The following is a 19,163-nucleotide window of genomic DNA, read 5'->3' as shown; positions in this document are numbered from 1 at the left end:
CCTACTCTTCTTTATTCCCATAACCATCTTCACTGTACCTCAAGGAAAGAGACTTACTTTTACAGGACCCCAAGTTTTCCAATACTACTAAGATACTAATTTCACCAATGCCTATTAATAGTGATTGATTGATATAACAAATATACCCAAACAAGTGAACCCTATTTTAGGAAATTTGTGACCATGAAATTTGTATAAAAGACCTTAATAACCTTAATAAGCCTTAATAGATGGCTCTGGCTCTCTTGTGTCTGAGATATACAAGGTGGGATCCCCTGAAACAAGTGTCTACCCTGGATCACCAACCTTCCCTCTGTTACTGAGAATCCAGGAGTCCCCAGAACCATCATGTGCTATGAATTTTAATTCTCTAAGTTAACTCTATATGAGATTTTGTGCTCTACTGATAAGCACTTTAATTATTAGTCTATTATACTAACTTGTGCCTCTTTCTTCCCTTGTAGCCCCAGTGGCTCCAGAAATCACTTCTGTGGAATATTTCAACAGTCTGTTATACATCAGTTGGACATATGGGGATGACACAACTGACCTGTCCCATTCTAGAATGCTACACTGGATGGTTGTTGCAGAAGGAAAGAAGAAAATTAAAAAGAGTGTATGTTTCTTTGAATCCCCATGTTAGGCATCTAACCATTTAGTTGCACAAACTATTGAAGACCATTAAGCAAACATTTATTGAGACATTAAACAAGTGTTTGTATGCCAGTTGGTACTGTATTAGGCTCTAGAGACGCAACAGTGAACAAAAATTCCTTTCCTTTTCATCTTTAACAGTGAGCTGCAATAGTTGTAACTATTGGTTTCATTTATATTTAAAGTAACGATTTAAGAAATTTACAATGAATGTATTTCAGTATTTTCTCCATAATCACCAGTACCTAAATACTTGTGTATGTTCAGAATGCTGAATTCTTTTCTAAGCTTTTTGACATTGTATTAACTAATGAAGAAACAAACAAACAAAAAGAGAATGGCTCAGATGCAATAGAAGCCTGTGTCTCTCTCATGATAGCACAGGACTAACAGGGCACTTCTGCTGTAGGAGGTCATCCAGGGATCCACATTCCTCCTGCTGTGTTGTTCCATTAGCCACTATGTGTAGTCCTGCAAAGCAGAAGCTTCATCATCATTCCATACATATTCTAGCCTCAGGAAGGAGGAAAGAGAGAACATGGAGGCCCAGCACTTATAGGATGTGAACTGAACTATAAGTTGCCCATGTGACTTCCACTTACAATCTATTGGTCAGAACTTGGTCACATGGTTGCCTTTAGCCATAGGGGAGGATGGGAAATGTAGTCTTTAGGTGGGAAGCCATGTGTCTGTAGACATAGCTTCTTCTGAGCTTTTTAGATTGTACATATCAATAGCAACCCAGAAATTGCCTTTTCTAAAATCTGCTGTGAATATATCGAAAAATTTTAGAGTAATATTCATTCCAAATAAGGTAATTAATTGTAAAATTATCCTGTCTGATGTATATTATGCATTTTTAAAGCTACCTTGCCTTCGGCCCAATTGACGGATTTCTATAATTTTCAGAGGATATAACATATCCATAATATAATCAATTGTGGATTGCAGCATGTAACAGAGAGGGAATGTATGCTATAGCCCTGTAGTTGTTTGGGGTGGTGTGCTGGCTCATTCATTAGAAGCTTAAGCCCTCGGTTTTGATGATCTTGCAGGTAACACGCAATGTCATGACTGCAATTCTCAGTTTGCCTCCAGGAGACATCTACAACCTCTCAGTAACTGCTTGCACCGAAAGAGGAAGTAATACCTCTTTGCTCCACCTTGTCAAGCTAGGTAAGAAGAGAGCACAGGTATGGGTATGAAAGTAATCATGCTCGGAGAACTGGTGTTTGCATAGCTTGATTCCACATGAGCTAGTCAAGTCAATCAAATAATAACAGAACAACAGTTCATTCTCCTTTGTAAGTAAAAATAGACATTTATACTACTGAAAGAGTACATTCAACTATGAGTGAAATGCACAAGGGTACTTCAAAAAGTTCGTGGAAAGATTCATAGTGTCTTGCGATGCTATTTTTTCCATGAACTTTCTGAGGTCTCATATACTGTGCTGGGAAACAGGAGTTCACCACTCTTAGTAAAGTTGGAGGAACCAAGCAGTCTTAGGATTTTAGAAACAGAAGGACCTTAGAGATTATCTAATGCAATGTACACAACCCTATCAGACAACATTCCATTTTCATATAAATATTATACAATGCCCTCTTTAATATCTTAAATAGAAATTCACAGATAAAATAACCCATATATTGATTTTTTTAATTTGGCATAATTTCCTAACTTTAATATAAAATCAAAATAAAAGAAAAATAATTTGTAATAAAATATGAATTCCCTAAGCATAGGTTCAGACACAGCTACTCTAAAAGATATAATGAAATTGTCTGATGCCTACATATAATTAAAATGAATAAGTTTGGGTTTACAAGAAGTAAAAAGATGAGTAGTCCTTCATACAAAAAATATAAAAATAAATGAAAGAACTAACAAGTAAATATAAATTAATTAATTAATAGTAAATAATTGAGCAAGCATAGGTACAAATGGACCCTAGAATAAAAACTAGAGTTAGAATAAGTAATGAGACTAGACATAATGAGAGAAAGGAGAGAATAATCTCAATTAGAGATAACATGACAAGAAAAATAATAGAGATGAGGGAAAATGAGAAAAGTATGATATTCTTGCAAATGAGCTAGAACTTACTTAGTAGTGTAGTGTCAAAATTCTTTATGACATACAACTGAGAAGTGACACTGCGCAACAAAAATCACTTCTTCTGCATTCAAAACTCTACTATGTGTTGAAGTATACATTTAGTTTCTGATAACTAAGGGGAAACATGGAGACAGTATCCTAAAATCAGCCCCAGGCAATGGAGGTGAATTGACAAAGTTGTATGGTAGACCTCTTGGGGCAGTATGAATAAAAGAGGGACAACCCCAAAATAAATGCATAATTTCAATATGTAATTTTCACAGCACAGATCTTTTATCATTTTTTTATTTCAAAAATTTAAAATATATTGAATCGCAATAACAAAAATATTTTTCAAATACTTAATGCAATTTGCTGACATCACTCATTCAGTGTATAATATGTGTCTGAATCTGTTCATGAGAATCTCAAATCATCTCTGTTATTATATATGTTCACATGTGCAGCTGTAAGTAAAGACTGACCCAGGGGTCAGTTTTATTAGTAGATTAAATACTATGAGTAGGGCCTTCCCATGGCTCACTCGGGAGAGTGCGGTGCTGGGAGCGCAGTGGCACTCTTGCCGCAGGTTCGGATCCTATATAGGGATGGCCGGTGCGCTCACTGGCTGAGCGCGGTGCGGACGACACCACACCAAGGGTTGCGATCCCCTTATCGGTCACAAAAAAGAAAAAAGAAAAAAAAATACTATGAGTAGCCTTGTTGTCAGTGATGTATTTTTAGAAAACTCTTAGAAAATGCAAACAAAACATAACACAATCTTTTCTCAGTTTACCCACTAATTGCATTTTTCTGTAACTCAATGCACAGGATACTGAGTCTTAAATCTTTTTTGTCTCATATTTTGGGAAAAACTAACTCTTGTGCTGAAACCCTTTAAAATTATATAGGTAGTTGGAAATAGGTAATGTATAGAATAGACATGATGAGAAGAAAAAGTAAATTATTGACTACCTTTTAAATAATACCTAATTTCATTTAAATATCTCTCTTCATGACAACTTTTTTTTTTTTTCAAATCTTATTTCCTTTATTAACAACTTTACTTCAAGTTTGGTTAGTGGAATCATAAGACTGTCTAGACTAATGGTCTATGGAAAATGTTCTGGCTGAAAGATGTTATTGAGTCAAATTATTACATGCAAAGTAAACCCTGAATTAAATACAGAAATCTGTGAAACAGTGATGTATTTCCAAAAATGTGAAAAACAGGAGATTTGAGGTAGATGGTAACTCTAAGAAGAGTTACCCAAGTATTAAAATGGCACCCTGGAAATGGCTCACAGCAAAATCTAAGTTTGGATTAGTTTCATCGTGCAGGTGAAACTACTCCATCAGTAGAGAACAGAGGTGGCTGCACGGTTGGGCTGCACCGAGGCAATTCTCTTTATGGATCCACAGAAGGAAGATGACTTTTGGTGCCATGTGGTTTGCCCTTATCCCCAGCAAGACAGTCTAATTCCCTCAACCCCATGTGAGCCTGGGAAAAGATAGTAAAAACATTTCCTTAAGAGGTAAAGACTATAAAGAAGCTATGAACTCATTCTGGAAAGATATGAAAATGTCATGGAATAAGAGCACACATGTTGATTTTAATAGCTTTTTGTCAGGTACACCCCACAGAAATGCACTCCCTTCCCCACAAAAAAAAAGGTCATGCATAAAAATTAGATTTGTAATGGAAAAGTATACATCCAACACAGGCAAAAATGTGGTTTATATGTTTAAAAAAATATGCAAAATAATTTCACTATGAAATACCTTGATTTCCATGATTTAGTACTTATTTGATATTAACCAGATCCAACTGCTCTGATAAATCGCTATTACATGTTTTAGAATATCTGTTTTTTAAAAAAAGGTCTATTGTTAAACCAGAACATAAACCCTGTATTTGTGCATCCGTGTGTTAGCTATCCTGCTTAGTATCATGGTGCCAAGACCCCAAAAGATCAATAAAATAATTTTTTAAAGACTCAAGTTACAGACTAACTAATAATATATTTTTCCTCAAGTTTTCCAAAAACTTAAAAGTACTCGTATTAATACAATCTTGATTTTTAGTCAATGGTTGGTTGTCAAACTTAAAAAGCAATAGGGTTGCAAGGACCTTCACAATAATGGTCGTTAAATCTTAAGGAAAATCATTCTTACAATTGCACCATGGTATAGTTCAAGCAAACTGTAAATTGACTCTAAAATTTATAATCATGCCCTTTGGTGTGCTTTAAGCTGACATACTGCCTTTGCGGTCTATACTTTGTAAGACAGCAGGTAACTCTAGCACAGAAGAAGCTGTATAATGTGGAGCAGGGGACGACTTCAGAGGCAGTATTCCATTTTTATTTATCCAGACTGTTGCTTTCAGTCCTGCATTGGGGACTCTTCATATGTCGTTTCTGATGTGTCACCACCTATCACACAGTCCCCAGACTGCACTCCCAGTATGTCACAGCAGTAATGGAATACTGGAAGGCACTGGCTTCTCCTCTTTCTGCTTTTCTCCTACAACAACAGCACCAAAATAGGACTGACAGGCACAGGCCTCGGTCTTCTCCCTCTGGGTCTATCTGTCACCATCCGTTAATAAAAGCAGGAGGACCTCCTTTCGCAGTTCAGTGAGCATGGTTTTGACATCTTCTGCTAGTGTCGTATGCTGTAAACGTGCGGATTTCCACAGGAAAAAATAACATTCTTCAGCCAATTTCCTGTTGGCTGCGCCACCTTTTGTTTCCTGGATTGCTTCCTCCCCGTGGGAAGCCCTTAGATCAGCAATGCACGTGCTGTAAGGATGGAAGCGTTCTTTGCTGAGTTTAACCTGAACTTTACCAGAGATGATTTCAGCCTCTTCTTTATGATGGTATTTGGGTTGTAAGAGCTTTATCACCTCCAACCGCCTCTGCTGCTCGCCCCAGCCGTAGAGCGTGTTGTCCAGGTGGAATAAAACGGCCTGCGGGAGACTCGGCCCCACAGTGCCCTCCACCTGCACCTCGCCACCTGGCCCAGCCACCCGCACATGCGTGAGGTGGGCAGGCGGGACTACACGACAACTTCTAAATTATTTTACTTAGTTTTTTGGAAAAAACTTCCAATACCATGACATGGTAAAGTACTTGTGGATTTATTTGGGTACTACATTGGAGAGTCATGGAGGACATGGGACACGGGACAATTTGGTTTTTGGCATGCTCTTGATCATTGCAGGACAGCTAGGATTTCTGAGTCCTGCCCACGGAAGTCCTATTAATTCCTTCCCTCTGTTCTGGCTACCAAAGACATTCCTGCAAATTTCTAAACTCCCTCAAGGGGGCATCACTGCTCCTGGTGAGCATTGAGGGTAGAATTCAGTCTTTTGTGCAGGGAAGGCAATCTGCTTTTCTTAGCAATCTATATACTTCAATTCTAGAAATGTGGAGAGCAGTAACTTCCAACGTTTCATGATATTTCTATTAAGAAAAAAATTGCCTGTCAATTCCAATCATCACGTCTGATTTTGTCCTCTGTATATGTAAAGATTAGCCCAAAACTCGCTTCCAGGTAGCTGGAATTACTTGAAGATTATGCCCATGTTCCCCATGTCTTTCTTTTCCCACACTTTCCTGTTACAGGGACTGTGTTTCTAAGGTCCTGGCTGCTTTCTCCAACTCATTTTGTTTTTCAGCCTCTCTTAGAATGCAGGTTCAGAAGTGGTCTTACCAAAGTAGCACTCAGTGGACCTAGTGCATGCTTCACTGTCATTTTTATGTCTTCTTATGATCTACGGAGCCTCAGGAATATGGATTACAGTCACAAACTGGCATAATTATATCTACGTAGTAGTATAAGTAAAAGCCATAATAGTTTTCCAAACTTATCATGAGGTTTAGAGCCTCCATGTCTCCCTTATAACAGACAGGACTATCTAAACCAGCTTAGAAAATCCCTTTAAACTTTTCAAGAAGGAAAAGCAAGTTCCCATGGAAATTATTTCTAGTGAAGGTAACCCTTAGAATCAATAAGCTTTTCCTTATTGGTATCAATATCAGGTAGAATATTGTCTCTATCTTGTTCCTCCTTAAAACAAGACAATCTGTATGTAATGTGCCTATCTTTTTGTCTGAAGTTAAATAAACTTACTTTTAAAAGTAAGGTTACTAAATTGTTACCAGATTAGGTTCTTGGGTCCCAAAGTCATAGAAATGAACAATATACCCAGCAGTAAAGCAAACAATGCTTTATTAAAAAAGGAGATCGACTTATGCATAAGGAGGGGTAGCTACAGGAAAGCTAGTCCCCAGAAGGGAGCTGTTCAGGGTCCTTCACAGGGAAAGGGGTTAAGGGGTGCAGGCCAGTGTCATCATTCTGCACCTCTGGATGTGGTTCATTCTGTCCTTCCTAGCTGCACGATGGGCGCATGCTCAGGTAGGGCTTGGTCCTTGCACCTGCTCAGTAGGTCCAAGGTAGTAGTGGTGTTCGTGGTCATCGCCCCAGGAGGATCATTGTGGTGGTTACCTTGAAGCTTTGTGCCCATATGGGAACTCCTAAAGGGGTCTTAAGTTTAATCTGTAACTTTATTTTCACAATTATGGGAAACAAGCCTTGGGGAAGGGGTTTTGCAACTCAGTGAATCTCTCTTCCCTTCTTATTTCAGTTTATTTTATCAGGGCCATTAAGCCCAACCAGTCTCTTTCAGCTACTTTTATCAGGGCAGGCCATGGAGTAATCATGTGCCATGGAGGTCTCATGACTGAGGAGTGAAAAAGTAACAAAATATCCTCTGTACAGAAAATGGAGTCATTTTGTTTCAAACGCCTAGCCCTATCCTGTCTCAAAATAACCTTTATTGTTTTGTTAAAAGGTCTATTTTCTATTCTACTAATATTATTGTGTTTTATAAGCTCTTTCCATTTTCTATAACACAATGCCTTGCCACCTGTAACTTCTCAATAAATACTGTTGAATTGAACTGAAATTGCAGACCTAAAGTTGAAAATAGAATTCCAGTTAATATTTAACCAAAACAAGTTTCACTGTTCAGAGAAGTGAGATATTTTGCTTTAGCAATAACTGAAGTACAGCTATTTTTTATTTCATAAAACTTTCATCCTAGTCGTTTTATGTTTCTTCACAGCATTCTTTTTGGTATGCATAGAAAAGTCATGTTAATTCTATTTAGAGAAAAATACAACTCTGGCACACAGATTTTTCAGGGTTTGTTCAAATCAGAATGCCATTGTTAAAGCTAGGACCAAAACTGGTGGGCTAACCTGCAGTTCAATTTTTTTGTGACAGAAGCCTCTTTGGAATGGCTCTACCTGGGGTCATGGAGGGCAAAATCTACCTCTTTGGAAAGAAACCAAACTACTACTGAGTCCCGTATAATATAAATTAATCCAAAATGATATGTGCAAGGGTAGAGAGCCATCAAAACAGTTGCCAAGAATTTTCAACTACTATGTCATCAATAAACATCCACAAGAAGACATATACCAATAGCAGTGCTGTTTGCAGGGTGCTGAGACAAGCAACCTGTTAGGAATGCTATGATGCCAGCAGTTTCATGGTACTGTGGTGGTATGTGATGACAGAGCCCTTTGGCAGTCACTACAAATGTCAATCAAATCTGCACCTAAGGCTTGTCATTTTACAAGAACTCATTGGTCTGCATGAGACTGTCTCTTCAACCACTAACCAGTCATATCTTCTACTCCTGGTGAATCTACCGGGAACTCTGGGCCTACATTAGGAGGATTTGATGTCTACATCAGAGAATCAGTTTTCCAACATTAAAAAAAAAAGGAAAAGTAACAATAATGAGAAGTGTTAGACATATCGCAGATAGCTATGTGGTAATAGAATATCCGTTCATTAATTAATTTAGCAGATATATACTGAGAGCCTTCTAAGCACTGCTCTGATGCCAGACAACTTATACCAATGAACCCAAAGGGCTACTTTCATTTTCTGTTCACAAGGTCTTATTGATCTAATGAAGAGGGAGATAGTAAGAAGTGCTTCACAGAGTGTTGAAACAGGGTGCGCTGCAGAGTGACTACGTGATCAAAGCACTCTTTGAGGAGGTTGAGGTCTAAATAACGAGAAAGGGTCAGCTGTGAAAAAATGGAGAAAGAGGGTGCTGGGCAGAGGCAATCAGGCAGCCCAGATTACATAGGCCTTTTAAGGCACGATGTTGGGATTTTATTTTTAGAGCAATGAGAAGCTATTTAGAAAATTTTAAATAAGTACTCTGATTTATATTTTAAACAATCCTTCTGGTTGCTCAAGGGAGAAAGGATTGTTAGGTCAACAATGAAAGTAGGGGGACCGCTTAAGGGGCCCTTTGTCCTAGCTTTAAAAACAGGGTTCTAATTCAAATAAGTTACAGGAGAATGATGGTAACTTTGACTAAAGAAGTTGTAGTGGAGATGAAGAGAGGTGGAAAAAACTCAGGAGCTGTTTTGGAGGGTGTGTCCACAGGACTTTCTGATGAAGTAGAAATAGGAAATGAGAGAAAAGAAAATAAAGAATGACCCTTAGGCTTTGCTCTTGAGCAACTAGGGCGGACGGTGGTGCAATTCACTGAAACCGAAAAGACTAGGAAAACTATCAAGGATTCTTCCTTGAACGTAAAACATTTCAGACGCCTATAGGACATCCAAGTGCAGATATCAAGTAAAGAGATTATTGATATATGTGTCTGAAGATTAGGGAGAATTCTGAGCTGAAAATATAAATTTGGGAGTGTCTGGATGAGATCCCCAAGGTAGGAAGTAGAAGCAGAGAAGGGAAGAGAAGCTCTGGATCTGGCCTAGAAGAACCTCCCGAGCATTTAGAGATTGAGCAGAGGTGGAGGAGTCAGCAAGAGCGATGGGAAAGAAAAGCCAAGAGGTAAGAGAAAACCAAAAAACAGAATTTGTGCACCACTGTTGTCAAACTTCTGCTTTGCCCTGACCACAGACTTGTTCAAGCAATTCAAGATAAAGAATCATATAACCTAGTGCTAGGACAGGGTTTGGAGATAATTTCGTGCAAAGTCCTCATTAGAGCAGGCTGGAGCCTGAAGAAATTTGATTCACATCACACATTGTTGGGCCTGGGTCTGGAAACAGTGATTCAGTTCTTTTTATCCGTCTGCTGCTTACATTTTCCTGCATTGGAGATGGTATCTTTTTTCCTACAAACTTTATTTTTTGTTAACACATTTAACAGGGCAGAGAGGAGCCTCGCACACACTCTTGTGGCTTTATGTTCCTTTTTTGAAATTTGGGTATTAAGGACATTGGCTTGGTTTTCTCAAACTCATTTGTAAGGGCCATGGGAGAAATTCCATTTCAAACCCCTGAAGGTTCACTGAAATCAACTGAGAAACAGATTAATAGGAAAAAGAGGCATAACAGATTTTCATGTGCATAGCATGGGGGAATTTTTGCCCAATTACCCACTAGGTACAGATGCTTATAGACCCATCTTCTTAGGGAAAGGGGAGATGGAATGTAGGAGTAAGTGGTTCTTAGGGGGGTTCAATGGTCTTGGAGACATACAGTGGCCTGGGACAAAGTTTGTTCAGCCTGCAGAGCAGAAAATGACTGGTAAATGATTCTCTTCAAAATACGGAATGGGACCCAACTAGAAGCCAAGGGTCTGTGACAAAAGTCTCTCCAGCATGTTGACAGAATTCAGTCTTTCTTCCTGTGATATGAATTAACTTAATGAAAACTCAGGGAAAAAAGCAGAGCTGCTAATTGTTGTCTCCTTTAGCAGGTCCAGAAATTAGACAGATAAGGAGACAGTTTCATCTGTGCTTTGGAAAGAAAAAGAGGACTGAGAGACTGGAAGATTAGGGGAGAGGGGTTAGGTTAGACAGACCTTGAGGCTACTTCTTTATTCCAACTTGTCAAAGCACTATATTTTGGGAGTAATGGTCTCTAAGCCTCAATACAGTCATGAAAGCTTTTATATAGATTAGCAATCTTGCAAATGTAGTTTGGCTATGGGACAAGAAAGAATCAATACTTTGAGATACTAAGAATTTGGAGGACATTAGACCCATTTTCTCTCTCTCTCTCCCAAATATATAATATATTATATATATCCACATATATATGTATATACAAGGGTACTTCAAAAAGTTTGTGGAAAAATAGAATTGAAAGGTAATACAAATCTTTCAATGAACTTTTTGAAGACCTCTCATATATGAATATAGATACAGATATATAGATATATATTTGCAAGCTGCTAGTCAGCTAGAAAGAAATTTTAAAATATTTAAGTTCCTATACCTTTTTTCAAAATTTATTCATTCAGTCAGTCAACAAATACTTATTTAGCATTTACTATGTGCCACATGCTATTCCAGGTTCTGAGGATACAGAAATGAACAAAACTGATGAAAATGTCTGTCCTTATTCTAGTGGAGAAAAGAGAGGATAAATGTAAATAAGAGGATGTTAAGTGGCGATAGGTGTAACAGAGAAAAATAAAGCAGGAAAGGAGGGCAGGAAGTGTTGTGGGGTAGGGTGCAGTTCTCGTTGGGGGTAGAGCAAGCATTACGTGAAGGCGGTGTTTGTGTCAAAACCTGAAGGAGGTGGGGGAGTGAGTCAAGGGGACAATCGGAAGGAGATTTTGCAGGCAGAGGGAACCACAGGTGCAAGGCTCCTGCAGCAGCAGTGTGCCTGGCAAGTGCAAAGAAGAGCCGGGAAGATGGAGGGGAAAGAATAACGGGGAGAGAAGTAGGTCCCAGGGCAGAGAAGAACCAAGTGAAGAGATGGCCCAGGGTCATTGAAAAGACATTTCCACTAAGTGAGAAGATACTCCATTGGATGGTTTAAGCAGAAGCATTACACGACCCGACATGTTTCACGTGATCAGTCTGGTGAGGAGAGATTGTTCAGGGGCGAGGGTAAAAGCAGGAGACCAGTTAGGTAAGATGACCATACATCCCAGTTGCCTTAGACAATACCAGTTAATACCCATTATAGATCAGTGAAAAGGTAGTAATCCTCTTTAGCAATCCTTTTCTTCCTAAAATGTATTGCATTTTTGACACTTTTGATAAATGACATGGTCACCTTAAAGTTAGGAGCCAATTGAGTCAATCCAGATAAGAGATTATATTTGCTTAGATCAGGCTGGTAGCTGTGGAGGTGACAAACAGTAGTCAGCTTCAAAATCTATTTTGAAGGTGGAGCTGAGCAACTCTGCTGATGGATTTAGATGTTGACTATGAATGAGTGAAAGAAGCTTAGGGAGACACCAAGATTTGGGGCCTGTATTTGTCCGTTTCTTTTACTTATAACAAAATACCTGGAGCTGATTAATTTATAAGAAAATGAAATTTATTGCTTACAGTTTCAGAGGCTGTGAAATGCAAAGTCCAGGGAACACATGTGGTGAGGATCTTCTTTGGTGGTGGCTTTACAGCAATGCAGGGGTCTCACATGCATTGAGCAGGGGAGTGAGAGAGATAGCTCCTCATACACTCTTCTTTTAAAGCCCTCAGAACCATGCCCATGACCACCAGTACACCGTCAAATAGATCAATCCATTCACTATGGCATGTTCTTCACAATCTAATCAGCACTTCAGGCCCCACCTATCAATTATCACAAGAGCATTTCTCACCCTCCACCTTTACAGCCGGGATAAAGCTTTAATGACTTTGGGGGGCCATTCAATCCAGTGCAGGGCCTGAGCCATTGGAAGGACAGAGATGCTACTTACTGAATTTGGGAATATAATGGGAAAGACTGGTTTGGAGGCCAGATCAGAAGTTCAGGTTTGGAAGTGTCACACATATTAAACATGAAAGAAGAGATACTGAGTAGGTGGTTGGGTAAAGGAGCTTGGATTCAATGGAGACTTCAGGACTGGAAATATAAATTCAGGGGTAGTCAGGAAACAGACTCAATGAGGTTATCAAAGAATGAATAAAGAAAAGATAATGCTGTCCATGGACTAAGCCCTGGACCCACTCTAAGAAGTGGAGGTGGTGAGGAGAAGCCAGCAAAACAGATGGAGAAGGAGCTGCCAGTAGAGGAAGGAGGAGCCAAGTGCAGAAAGAGCTCCAGTGAGGACAGAGTGATCACCTTGTCACAAACCTGCAGACGAGTCAGGTAAGATAAGGAATGAGCATTGACCACTGAGCTTAGCAACCCGGAAGTCACCAGTGGTTTTGAGAGGAGGCATTTTGGTGGAGTGGTGAGGGGAAAAAAAACTAATTAAAAGGAGTTCATATGTCTGTTGGCCATTTGTATATCTTCCTTAGAGAAATGCCTACTTAGCTCTTTTGCCCATTTTTTATTTGGGTTGCTTGTTTTTTTCTTGTAAAGTTGTTTGAGTTCCTTATATATTCTGGATATTAATCCTTTGTCAGATGTATATTTTGCAAATATTTTCTCCCACTCTGTTGGTTGTCTTGTAACTCTGTTAATTGTTTCTTTTGCTGTGCAGAAGCTTTTTAGTTTGATATAATCCCATTTGTTTATTTTTCCTTCGGTTGTCCGTGCTTTGGGGGTCATATTCATGAAGTCTGTGCCCAGTCCTATTTCCTGAAGTGTTTCTCCTATGTTTTCTTTAAGAAGTTTTATTGTTTCAGGGTGTATATTTCAATCCTTAATCCATTTTGAGTTGATTTTAGTATATGGTGAGAGGTATGGGTCTAGTTTCATTCTCCTGCATCTGGATATCCAGTTATCCCAGCACCATTTACTGAAGAGGCAGTCCCTTCCCCAGTGAATAGGCTTGGTGCCTTTGTCAAAGATCAGATGGCAGTAAGTGTGTGGGTTGATTTCTGGATTCTCTATTCTATTCCATTGATCAGTGTGTCTGTTTTTATGCCAGTACCATGCTGTTTTGGTTATTATAGCTTTGTAGTATAGCTTAAAGTCAGGTAGTGTTATGCCTCCAGCTTTATTATTTTTTTTGCTTAGCATTGCTTTGGCTATGTGTGGTCTTTTATTATTCCATATAAATGTCTGGATACTTCTTTCCATTTCTGAGAAAAATGTCTTTGGAATTTTGATGGGGATTGCATTGAATTTGTAGATCAATTTGGGTAGTATGGACATTTTCACTATGTTGATTCTTCCAATCCAAGAGCATGGGATATCTTTTCATCTTCTTGTATCCTCTCTAATTTCTCTCAGCAGTGGTTTGTAGTTCTCATGATAGAGATTTTTCACATCCTTGGTTAACTCAATTCCTAAGTATTTTTTTTTTTTTTGGTGGCTATTGTAAATGGGCAGGCTTTCTTGATTTCTCGTTCTGCATGTTCACTATTGGAGAAAAGAAATGCTACTGATTTTTGTCTGTTGATTTTGCCATTTGCAACAACATGGATGGACCTTGAGAGAATTATATTAAGTGAAACGAGTCAGGCACAGAAAGAGAAATACCACATGTTCTCACTTATTGGTGGGAGCTAAAAATTAATATATAAATTCACACACACACACACAAAAAAAAAAAAACGGGAGGGGGAGAAGATATAACAACCACAATTACTTGAAGTTGATATGACAAGCAAACAGAGGGGACATTGTTGCGGGGGAGGGAGGAGAGGGAGGAGGGAGGGAGGTTTTGGTAAGGGGCAACAATAATCAACCACAATGTATATCGACAAAATAAAAGTTAAAAAAGAAAATATGGTCACCAGTACCCGAAGTTTTAAAATGGGCATAATTAGAAGAGTTTGGAGAATGTGAATTGTGTTAAGAAAATGGCTACAGCCTACTGTAGAGTCTACCGTATTAATAATGAAATCTTAGTATTTATAATTATTGACTCCTAATACTTTCTTACCAAGACCATTACTGGATAATAACCACATTCTTTCCCAAACATAGAATTGTTCCAAGGAAGTCTGGGGTCCAATAAAAGGCAAAATATTCTATAATAATAATAATAATAATAATAATAATAAAAGGAGTTCAAAGAGAATGAAAGGAGGAAAGACTCGATAGCTGGAGTAACAAAACTTTTGAGGAGTTTTGTTGTAAATGGGAGGAGAATAAATGAGCAGGAGCTGAAGGATAAAAAGATCAAAGAGTTTTGCTTTTTTTTTTCTTTGAGCTTGTCTATAGGCTAATCAGAATGCCTATAGACAGAGCAGGGGAAATTGATGATACGGGATATCGAGGTGGGACTCAGAGTTATGGATTGGGCCAGGGGAGATGGGACCCAGGAAGCCAGGGGAGGGGTGCGGTCTGGGTGAACCTTCAGTCAAATGATGAGAGGCAGAGTCTATGGGCACCGAGGGGGTGGTGAGGAGGGTGGAAGTGATGATGGCAGCTTGTGCAAGCTTCTTCTGACTGACGTCTTTAAAGATAAACACATACATGTTCCTTAGGTTTGTAGGGGATCATAATTACCATGCTACTCTTCCTGTCCAGACCTGCACAGCCAGCAGCCCCACACAAGAATTGTTTTCTGGTTTCAATGCCAGCCATGTCACTGTCCCATGGCTCCACACCTGGGCCTGAGACTAACCAATACCTCTCCTCGATATGTCTGCCCCTTTCGCACTGCGGTCTTCTGAGTTTCCCCGCAGTTTGCCAACTGCCCAGAGCCATGCCACACAACTTTAGCACCTCATTAAAAGCATTTCTCCTGCCCAGCATAAAGTGACTGTATGCTTTATACTTTATTCTCTTTGATACATTGGAAGAATCTGGATGATGGACTTACAGGGCAATGACTGTAAAGTCTGGCACTAATTTAAACACACGAACAAGCGCCCACTCCAGAAAAGTTGGTCTTCTGGACAAAGGAACTTTTCAGGAGGCCTTGCCATCCCCAGTTATACGGAAATAAATGGAAAACACCCACATTTTTAGGGAGGAAGTCAGGTATAGTAGAAAGGTCCCTTAATTAGGGGTGCAGAGGTCTGGATCCAGTTCTTGCTTTCATAGACAAATTGTGCTCCCTTAGAAAAGTGACTCTGGCCCTCTGGACTTCAGTTGCCTATCTATAAAATGAGGGTCTAGATTAGATGATCTTTTATGTTCCTTCATGTTTTAGAATTTAGTTCATACTTGAGTTCAGAGTAAAGGCAACCAACAAGGTTAACAATGCAATGAAATCGGTGATCTTTCTCTAAGAATTTTATAATATATGATCCCTAACCAAATAGAAATGCTAAGCAAAAACACATATTCCTGTAACCATTACAAAGGAGGAGAGTAGGTATTTGGTTTTGAAACTAAGTAATGTTAAATGTTAAAGACCATCTTTGCTTATGAAGAGGATATAGAAAAGTGCTGTCAGTGAGGCTGAAGATTGACAATAGATTTTTGTCATGTCTATCATGGATTAATGAGTTTTACAATGAGTTTTACAATGCTTTTCTACTAAATTTCCTTTATTAGCAATGTCATACATTTGTAAAACAACTCTCCAAGCTTAGAGATAGAAAATACAAACAGTGAAACTAGCTGGCCCTTGCGGATGTAATTTTGGCCCCATAAACGTCATTCTATAGGCAGCTAAATTAATAGGTCACATTAAAACAAGAAACAATGTAAGAACTATCAGGAAAAAAATAGATTTTAGACAATAAACACATTACATTCTGCTCCAAGGTTAAATATTACACCTGACTATTCCCTTTGTGATTCTGAAGAAAAAGAAGAGATTTGCTGCCAGAGCACAGAATAGGAGTCAGACACTAGCTCATACTTCACGGAAGGTCACCTTCACTCCCCGGAGATCCGGGGCAACAGCTTGAGCCTCTCATAATCCAATCTAAATTACATGGTAGAGATAGCATTACAGCCCTCCATTCTGCCTGTGTTCTGTGCATTGTACTTGATTTTCTTATAAAATTAGATTGGATTCCCAACCCAAATCTGGAGAGGCATTGAAGGGGAGAGAGGAAAAGGAAAGCGGGAGGGCCGACTAGTTGAGCAGAACACCAGCAGTGTTAGAGAGCTTTTACAGAGTGTTTAAAAGCAAGTAACCCTTATCTATACCTTGTTTTGTAACAATAGTGTATCTAACCCTTTTACCCAGCTACGTAGGTACTCACATCAAATGTCATGGACTCTAAAATTATTTTTATTTTTTTTAAAGTAACAAAGTGCACTTTTAATTGATCTGTGATAAAAAATAAAAAATAAATAAATAAATAAAACTACTCAGGCAAGGCCAGCCCCTAATCTGTCAGAGCCCTATCCTGAACAGCCTAGAGGAACTAGGTTAACTGGTTATTTTAATTATTTTGCATCATCCACAGTATTAGGAAAGACAAGGCATTATATCAGTTTAGGTTAAATAAATGCATGGCTGCCAACAAAATCTCGTCTCTCCTATTCCATATTTTCTTTTAGCTCTTTCGCTTTGTTGGCATGAGTTTGCACAGCATCTTTCCTGGAGGTCCCTTTCAGCTCATTCCAGGCATCCCACTTGGCCTTGCCTTACTGGCCTTGGCCACAGTCGCTTGTTTGTAGTGGCCGCAGATGAACAGCATCTCATTATCTCATGGCTTGGTCTTTAGGTGCTTAACGTCCTCAGCTGCTTTCTCAAACTCAGCCCGAGACATGCTGGTGGGGTTGCAAGGATGTGTAGGATCAGGAAGCAATCCGAAATTATTTTTTAAAGGAAGGAAATTTGTCATTTGAGAGCATGAGAACATTGACAAGGTTAAGATTTAAAATGCCATTTAGAGAGATAAAAAGCTTTAACCAGGAGATGTTCTATAACAAATGTCCACATGACTCTTTATATTATATGAAGTGTTTTTAAATGCATCTGGAGCTCATTTATTCTTCACATTACTGAGGTCTCCCTGTCTCTCCCCCCTTCATGAGCTAGACCGTATTTGATATTTTGAATAGTAAGACACTATATTAGTTTGCTGGGACTGCCATAACACAATGCCACATAGGATAACGTAAACAACTGAAATTTACTTTCTTCAGTTCTGGAGGCGAGAAGCCTAAGAGCAAGGTATCAGTGGAATTGGCTTCTCCCTGTGTCCTCACATGGTCTTTTCTCTGTGTGTGTGCATCCCTGGTGTCCCTGCGTGTGTCCCGTTTCATGCCAGATGTTCTCTTCTTATAAGGGTACCAGATTAGATTATGACCCCTCCTAATAGCCTCATTTTAATTTAATCACCTCTCAGCTGGCTCTGTCTTGAAATCCAGTCACATTCCGAGGTGTTAGAGGTTACGGCTTCAATGCATGAGTTTGGGGGGACACAATTCATTCCATAACAGAGACAGAGACCAAACAAATGCTTTTGCATGTCATTGTATCCCCTATCGTATGCAATTGCCTAAACAATATTTAGCTATTACCCACTTTTAGTCCTGTGCCTGATGGGAAACATGAATCACAGAGATCCTAGTCCTCAAGCAAGTGATTTGCGTACGCCACTCACTGACCCATAGAGCTGATATGCACGTAGCTCTCAGCAAAGAGTGAAGTGATCATGGGTGCAGTGACCTTGGAATAATCTGTTGACCCCATATTTCACCTGAAAAGAAAATTTTTAAAAAAAATTTTTTAAAAAGAAAGGAAAAATTTGTTACATGGTTGTTAAAAGTCCCAGATCTTTTGGAGATTTTCCTGAGAATCCTGCTTATCACCTAGATCCCCATTCTCAGCCAAAACAAAAACCCCTGCTCTACCTTACATGTCATATTCCTTAGCCCTCTCAGAACTCTTACTATAATGCACAACAGTCCTTTACTCTGCCACTGAAATCTGATGATTTTATCAGCAGGATCACCATTGAAAGGGAAGAGAGCATCAAAATTCAACCCCAGTATGTCCGTCTTGCCTGATGCTTGAATCCTAACTCTTCTGGCTGATGAATCTTGACTCATGTTTTCAATCAGTCAATAAAAAAAGATTTATTGAGTACCAAGAGGTGGCTAGTTCAAGGTGAAGACAAAGTAATTTATAACACATGGTCCCTGTTCTTAAAGAATCTAATAGGATCTAGAGGAGTGGGGGCTTTACTCACATAGATCAAATAAAAGTAGTGAAGGGCAATAGAAGATCAGAGAAGGGACAGACCCTCGAGAGCACTGCGAGAGACTGGCTTCAGCAGGGCAGCACATCTGTGTGGCGGAGACGGTGGGAAGCTAGAGAGGTAGCATGTAGCCAACATAAGTAGGTCTTCAAAACTTGCCATACCTGATACAATAGACAATGCACAGATAGGATTTAACATGAGCAACGTGGCCTTTCAAGATGATTTAAGCCATCATTGACAAAATGAAGAAAGAATCAAAAAGAGCCAAGGAATAAGGGGTAAGGGACTTTTGTAATGATCTGTGAATGTGAAAACAAAAGTCTGGACATGCAATATAATAAAAAAAAAAATAGATGAAAGGAAGAGATGACACGAATTTTTAAAAGGCATGCTATCTGGGACTGAGAAGTAGGAGGAGAGCCTCAAAATC

General features: G+C 39.1%; 1 protein-coding gene and 2 pseudogenes across 1 annotated transcript in view; 1 reads left to right on the top strand and 2 right to left on the bottom strand.

The window, feature by feature from the left end:
• The window catches only part of PTPRO (protein tyrosine phosphatase receptor type O), a 239,063-nt gene that overhangs the window by 163,326 nt on the left and 56,574 nt on the right, over nt 1-19,163 (top strand). The window contains exons 11-12 of the mRNA XM_063115709.1: nt 465-616; nt 1,710-1,830. Of these exons, the coding sequence (XP_062971779.1) occupies nt 465-616; nt 1,710-1,830 (273 nt within the window). The remainder of the gene's footprint in view (nt 1-464; nt 617-1,709; nt 1,831-19,163) is intronic.
• LOC134360955 (N-acylneuraminate-9-phosphatase-like) lies at nt 5,003-15,094 on the bottom strand (annotated as a pseudogene).
• Nucleotides 17,061-17,293, bottom strand: LOC134360954 (acyl-CoA-binding protein-like; annotated as a pseudogene).

Source organism: Cynocephalus volans, chromosome 12 (assembly GCF_027409185.1).
Source record: "Cynocephalus volans isolate mCynVol1 chromosome 12, mCynVol1.pri, whole genome shotgun sequence".
In the NCBI taxonomy this organism is placed as follows: Eukaryota; Metazoa; Chordata; class Mammalia; order Dermoptera; family Cynocephalidae; genus Cynocephalus; species Cynocephalus volans.
Note: the sequence above shows the minus strand (reverse complement) of the source record. Positions and strands in the feature narration are given on the sequence as shown.